The sequence below is a fragment of the Echinops telfairi genome, unplaced genomic scaffold, assembly GCF_000313985.2.
Source record: "Echinops telfairi isolate 266 unplaced genomic scaffold, ASM31398v2 ScPeMD7_2;HRSCAF=8, whole genome shotgun sequence".
Taxonomy (NCBI): Eukaryota; Metazoa; Chordata; class Mammalia; order Afrosoricida; family Tenrecidae; genus Echinops; species Echinops telfairi.
The window spans coordinates 31,113,717-31,120,837 of record NW_022103898.1 but is presented as its reverse complement, the minus strand read 5'-3'; the positions used below and the strand labels follow the sequence as shown (position 1 = coordinate 31,120,837).

The following is a 7,121-nucleotide window of genomic DNA, read 5'->3' as shown; positions in this document are numbered from 1 at the left end:
AAAATATCTAGAGACAGTGACTAGGTTATAGTAAATAAATGTCAGGTGTTATTTTTACTTTGCAATCTTAACGGTTAACATACAGTAATTCGAAACAATGAAAACCGTTCCATCGATTTCTTACATGTTCTAAAATTAGCAGTACTTAAAATTCTAACAAGTATGTTCCATCCTTCCCCAGAGAAGCATGCCATCGGGACATTGTGAATTTGCAGGTGGAGATGATTAAGCAGTTCCACATGCAGTTGGTATGTATGACACCTCATTTTAAATAGGTGTGTGGATCTGGCAAATCATGCTTTTACTTCGTTGTTTACTCTTGTTGTCCAGCTAAGTAAATAAGGAAATTTTAGAAACAGAAAAATAAAATTGACATAAATTGCTTATGCTTGTTTTAACCTATCATTGGCTGTCCCCAATTTGACCCCCCAGCAGCTCCCCTCTCAAGAACGTGAATGCCCCCCGTGAGCTTTCATTTATATTAACATAGTAGTAAGGGTGGCTTAGTGCAACACACATCACTAGCCAGTGAAGTAAATTTGAGAGAAATGATAGTTAAGCGTGTACCTAAAATTGAGCGTGCCAGGTACGTGGCAGTAGTGTGACCAGGACGCCCCTTGCCTGTTACAGAATGAAATGCACTCTCTGCTGGAAAGATACTCGGTGAACGAAGGGCTGGTGGCTGAAATCGAAAGGCTCCGAGAAGAGAACAAACGACTCCGTGCTCACTACTGATCTGTCGGTGCACAGCTTCACTGGTGATTTGCGATGTTTTTGGCAACAAAATTAGTATTTTTATGGCCTCTGGGAACTTTTGTTTTCATGAAAAGGGTAATGATGGACTTTTATGCAAATTGCTATTTCATCTTCTCTGACTTAAAAGTATTTTATTTTTATATTAAAAACTGTACCATATGGAACCTGTATACAATATGTAATAGGAAAGTCAGCAGGATCTTTATTTTCTGGAAACTAGCTATACACTAAGTGCCCTTTCTCACAAGAAAAAAAAAGTATGTTAAGTAATTGATTATGTATACTTCTTAATCATCTTTTTACAACGGATTTATTTTTGTTTGACAGATTGCCTTCCAAGATGTTTTTAGGTGTTTGATAACTAAAAAATTTGATATGCTTTCTATTTTTATGGACAAAGTAATTCCAAAATGGCAATTGGTGGTTCTGAGCAACAGGATCATAAGGCCGAGGCTTGGTTAGTAATTATTCTGTTAACAAGGTGGTCAAGTATGACTTATTTATTACTTGTACGTTTGACGAGACAATATTTTGAATTCGTCATTGCACAGATTAAATTATATCTATTGCACGTATGTTCTGTTTTGCATTTCTGTCACATCTCTGCTCCCACTTGTTTTTTGGTTAAACGCGCTTACCTCTGTGAAACACTTAAGGGCTTTGAGACGCAACCTCAGCTGCCTGCCTGCGGGTTCTCTCACAAATTCATAACGTGTACGTTGTACTACAAAGTTCCAATCAAAATGCCCCGGCTTATCAACAGTGAGCATTTGATATTGGCTACTTAGTAGTACAGTGTTCTTGTTATTTTTCTGTCCCAAGTGTGGATTGTTTGGTTTGTCATTAACTTTCTCTTAGCCTTTGTGTACAGTGTGTATATATACTATTTTTATATTACTGGCCTTACTGTTTCTTCCTCTGGGAAAATTCATTTTCAAAATGATCTTTCCCTCTTTCACAGTGGGTAGGTGTCTGCATCTCCCTGCTGTGGCCTGTGGTTTCTCTGTGGTGTGAGATTAGGAGGGCTGCTGGTTTTCCTATTTCTTTGTCCCCAAAGATTTAAACGATGTTCTTTGAATACAACACTCATGTTCAATTTTTACTTTTTAGATGAAAATATTTACTAAACAAAAAAAACCTAGCTTACTAGCTTTTTGGTTTTCCAAAGTGATAGAAAAATCATATATGTATATTTAATAATTAACCATACTAATAATTGCTTAAAGAAATGGAAACAAGAATACTTCATTTTCTGGTGTGGCTAAGAGAATACATTTGTATTAAAGCACACAGGGTGCTAATGTGATCCCTTTCTCGATAGATCATTAGAGCATTATGACTTGTAACAAGTTTCTTTTATGTCATTATCAAACAAGTTTAGAAGGCATACATATGAGTGTGTTCTGCTTACGTGCTGCATTCAATTGTAATATTTTCCTATTGTCTTTTCTGAATGCATATAATGTGTACTAATAGGGAGGGGATAAATAAAACAATTTTAGTAACTTCTTTATTTGCATAGATCATTTTGTCATGGAATTTAAAAGCTAAAACAAGCTCAAAAACTGAATTGTTACTTGGTGAAATGGGAGTCTTGAAGTTAGACTTTTGCCTCTGGCCCGGATGATATAATAGGTCCTGTAGGTACTTAGTGTCGGAACCCTGGAAGTCAGTGGCTAAAGCAGGTTGCAAACCAAGAGGTTGGTGGTTCAAGCTCACCAGCTGCATCATGGAAGAAACATGAACTTCTGTACAGATTTACAACCTAGGAAGCTCTATGGTCGTTCTATTCTGTGCTTTGGGTCGCTGTGAGAGTTGATTGTATAACAGTGGGTTGGGTTTTAGTTTGGTGGACATAGCTTCTCACTTTAACTAAAAATATATATATATGTTAAGTAGTTTTCACTTATTAGACATACAGTGGCACAGGACATTGATCCCTAAGAGAAGGAAATAAGTGAGACCTCCATGAACATCAAAGCCATCATAAAAAAAATAATAATAAAGTTTGAAATAAGTATCAAAGGAAAATTCTTAAAAGTAGCCAGAGGAAAAAAAGAACTCTGCTAAAGCATGTCAGGGACAGGAGTGCAGCACCTTGAGAGCGCTGACGGAGGAAACAGGGAATTCTATACCCAATGAAGATACCTCTCAAAAACAATGCTGAAAGACGCCAACCAAGCGGACTGTACTGTTAGCAGGAAATATTAGTGAATGTCTTTGACTTGAAAGGAAACTATACCAAATAGAAATCTCCATCTATGCAGAGAAATAACACCAGAAGAGGTAAGTTTGTGAGCAAATATAAAAGCCATTTTTCTTCTTATTGGAATTTTCTTTAATGTGGTTTATTTAAGCAAAAATAATTAGATAAGGTCTTGTGTGGATAGTGCATCCGAGTGAAATGCATCCTCAAGAAGGAGTGGAGGGAGGGAAAGAATGGGCGCTGCTCCGAGTTCTGAACCTTACTCAGTCTCCTAAGACTGCTTTTGCCTATTAGCATGCCTGACAAGTTTTGACTGAAAGATGAGCATACTGTGTGGGGTAAAAAGAACTGAGATGTAAGGGTCTTCCGATTGTAGTTGTGTGTGTTTTGATTAACATGTACTCATGACTTCTAAGGTCTAAACTAAACCTGCACTCCTCTTACTGGACAATTCATCTGAAACTTTTATCCTCCCTGTCTTAAGTACGATTGTACATGTATTCTTCATTCTCTCTACCCAATATACATTTGAGGATAGTGGTGCGGGTGCCAGGGGAACACAAAGGGGAAGGAGAATCTAGCTCCACACCAGCCAGACCAATTGCTACAAGGCAGGCCTCAGACATGCCCCCACCCCCCTTCTTCTTTACCCTATTCTAACACCAACCATCCATTCCAGTACTTTCTACTCCTGTGCGGGGTTTTGATAACTTACTGCAATGGCTCTACACTCACAGAAAATACTCATGATTATGGGGTTTCTCAGAGAAACTAACAGGTCTCAAAATGCTAAGGATACAGCTGTTCTTTAAATGCTGCTTTTTAGCTGTGCTAACAGGCATGTTGGCCCTTACCTTTGCAGCCACGGGGTCCCTTGGCCGCCTTCCAGGGGCAGGGAAGTCGGCCATTCTGCCTCACGGTCTGCTTGCTACTCTTTGCCTCTTGGTCTCAGCACAGCTCCTCTGCTTTGTCTCATGATGTAGGAGCTCCAGCCTCTGGTGCTTCTGCTCCCTCTACGCCTTCAGACAGGGATCTCCCAAGTACTCCACTGGTGGCTCTTCTATCTTGATGGTCACGGGAGACTCCCTCTTGCTTCTCAGAGGACTCACTGGTATATCCAGGAGAATGGCAAAACTTACTAACCCTCTCTATTCTTCTTCCACACAACCTATTGGCATAGACCCATCCATTCATTTGGTGGGAATTAGAAACACAGAAGGGCCAGACCAACTAATTTCACTTCACTACAGCCTGTTAGTCGTGCTGTATCCAGTCAATATCCCTTTAGGTTTGAAGACATAGTTATCCTTTGTGCGGGTTTTCAGTTCTTTCTATGTCTGAGCTACACTCCGGGATTGTTTTTGTTCTGCTGTTAGTATAGATCTGCTGATGACAAACTCTCAATATTTGTTTCTCTTAAAATGTCTTCTAATTTCTAAAAAGAGAATTTTCTCTGGATATGGAAATGTAGATTGTTACATATTTTCATCATTTTGAAGATGTTATAGATTGCCTAGTGACTTCCTGAAATTCTGCTGTTAGCCTTGTTGCGCAAGTGAAAGTCAGATGTCTGCTATTCCTGTATGCACTTACACATCTTCTCTTTGCCTTGTTTTCAGACACTTCACTAAAATGTGTATGTATATATATGAATGTAGTTTTAATTTTTTGTGCTTAGGACTCAAATGCTTTTTTTGAATCTTGTGGCTTGACAGCTATTGCTCTTTGGGGGAAAACATGTTGTTTTCATCATTTGTGCTTATATGTATGGGTACAGTATATGCAAAAAATACAATGCATATGACTTACTTGAGTTGGTGTTTGGGAACAACAGCACCTGTCAGAGGTCATGTGATGGTACCTCTAGGCTTGGGTTATAAAAGACTGACATCTGCCTTGAGATATTTCTTTTCCTTCTTAGATAACCCACTTTGGGGGAAGCAGCTGCTAAGTGAGCAGATGTGTGCAGATGCTCACATAATGTAGAAATGAAGTCTTCGGCCAAAGGTCCGTGAGGAACTGAGGCTGTTTGACAATGATGGGAGTGAGCTGAGAAGCCGACCTCTTAGCCCAGTCAGGTCTCTGATGACGGCACCCCTGGTTGACCGTGGACTGAAATCTCTTGAGATGATACATATTTGTTGTTTTTAACCTGCTACATTATGTGGCCATCTGTTATGTGTGGTAAACCCAGTCTGTGTTTATTTTTAAATGTCTGTCTTGTATTTTCATCTTGAAAGACCGATTTTCAGAGCACATGGTTTGGGTTGTCTGTTATTTTGTCACATACTGTTGAACATGTTTGTCCAGGTTTCCAAATCCTATTTTTGAAGTAGAGAAGTTACCAGTGTGATTGTCATTCCTGTGGTAATCTGTTTTACATTCTAGTAGATTTGGTAACCTATTTTACTTCCTGACTCTTTTTCTAAGACCTTCTCTGCCTTCTTGTTTCGGGACCTGTGTACTTTTGCCTTTCACCAATTTTGGAACATTTATAGCCTTGTGTTTAAATTATTCTTTCTGTTGTCTCTCATTTTTTGACAGTTGTTTGTAACAAGTATTTGGCTTGCTTAGTCTATTCTTTAATTTTTCATCTGTCAACTTGCCCAATGTTGTGCTTTTAGCTAATTCCTTTTCATACCTACATAGTAATTTAGATCATTTCTGTAACCTGTTTATTTTCATAATTACATGTTTTCTTTCTTTATGCATTTCATTGAGGTGTGTATTTTAAATCCTGTATCTGATCATTCCAATATTTGAAGATATGGGGAAGAGGGCACAGCCCTCTTCTTTTGAACCCTCTAATGGTCACTCATTTCCTTGAAGGTTTGATAATCTTCAATTGTTGAACCTTTTTTTTTTTTTTAATGCTGAATATGATAGAATTCCAAAGGGTCCCTGGATAGTACAGATGGTTGTGTATTCAACTGCTAGTTGGCAGTCTTTTAAGTTCACCTGGAGGTACCATGGAAGAAAGGCATGATTTACTGCCCCCAAATTTGCCATTGAAAATCATGAGTTTAATGTCAGCCATAAGTTGACAACTGGTATTGGTGGTGGAAATTGGACGTACACTCCAAAGAGTTTTGAATTTTTGTTTTCTGCTGAGATTTGGGGGTTGCAATAGAATTAGGACAGTTTTATCCTCCTTTAAGAGTCCGAATTAATGATGTATTGGCCTGTTTCTCTAAATATACCTTGATCCAAAATGAACTGCTGTGTATCTGGATGGATAGCATATTCTCTGAGCACTCGGTGCCTCCTGTGAGATGAGGGTGATTGTAGTCCTTACCTCTTAAAACAGAAATGAAGGGCTTTAAGTACCTCTAAATGTTCGATAAATGTTAAAAATTGGTACAGCGATAATATGTCAATGAGCCTTTTCTATTATAGCAACACAGAAGCTAGTTATAGTAGGGTGGTGCCTACAGAAGGAGAAAGATAAAGATCAAACAGTAATTGAGACCTGCTTCAGACAAAAGGTCAAACAAATTCTGGAAGGCCTTTCTGCTATAAATGGATAAATGATACTTTGTAAGACATTGATAGGCATGCAAGAAGGTAGAAAATCTCTAAGGATTCATCTTTAAAACCAAATAACAATATCATTCTAATTATTCCTTTGCCGTCCTCCAGCTCATTTTCTTCTATTTGTACTTCATATAATTTCGTTCTTAAATATTTGTTAAGGTTTGTCTTGAATGGCCCAGAATATTCTTCATGAATGTCCCGTGTATATTTGGAAAGGATGAGTGTTGGTGGGTGGTATGTGCCCTAAATATCAAGCACATCTAGATGTATGGTTCATGCCTTTCATACTGTTGTGTCTTTTTTCTACTTGTTTTTCCAGTCACTGAGAGAGTGGTGTTGAAATTTCCTTAGTTGTGGGTTTGATTACATGCTTTCATTTCTACCGGCTTTTGCTTCATGTATTTTGGAGCTCTGCTTTTAAATGCATGCCTGTTTAGGATGGTAGTATCCTCTTGGAGAATGGACCCCTGTGCATAGTGTCTTTCTTTATGTCTCTGGTAGGATTCCTTGTCTCGAAGTTTACTTTCCCTGATATTAGTGTAGGTGTTCTAGTTTTATCTCGATGGTTAGAGGGGCAGATAGCTTCCATTCTTTTGCTACAAAATTAAAATATGTAAGTAACCAG

The 7,121-nt window shown here is 38.4% G+C and overlaps 1 protein-coding gene across 1 annotated transcript in view; it reads left to right on the top strand.

Annotated features, from left to right (window-relative positions):
- The window catches only part of NEDD1 (NEDD1 gamma-tubulin ring complex targeting factor), a 52,747-nt gene extending 50,482 nt beyond the window's left edge, over window positions 1-2,265 (top strand). Inside the window, exons 10-11 of the mRNA XM_004700754.4 lie at window positions 182-248; window positions 631-2,265. Of these exons, the coding sequence (XP_004700811.2) occupies window positions 182-248; window positions 631-735 (172 nt within the window). The 3' untranslated portion in view covers window positions 736-2,265. The remainder of the gene's footprint in view (window positions 1-181; window positions 249-630) is intronic.
- The last annotated feature ends 4,856 nt before the right edge of the window (window positions 2,266-7,121 follow it).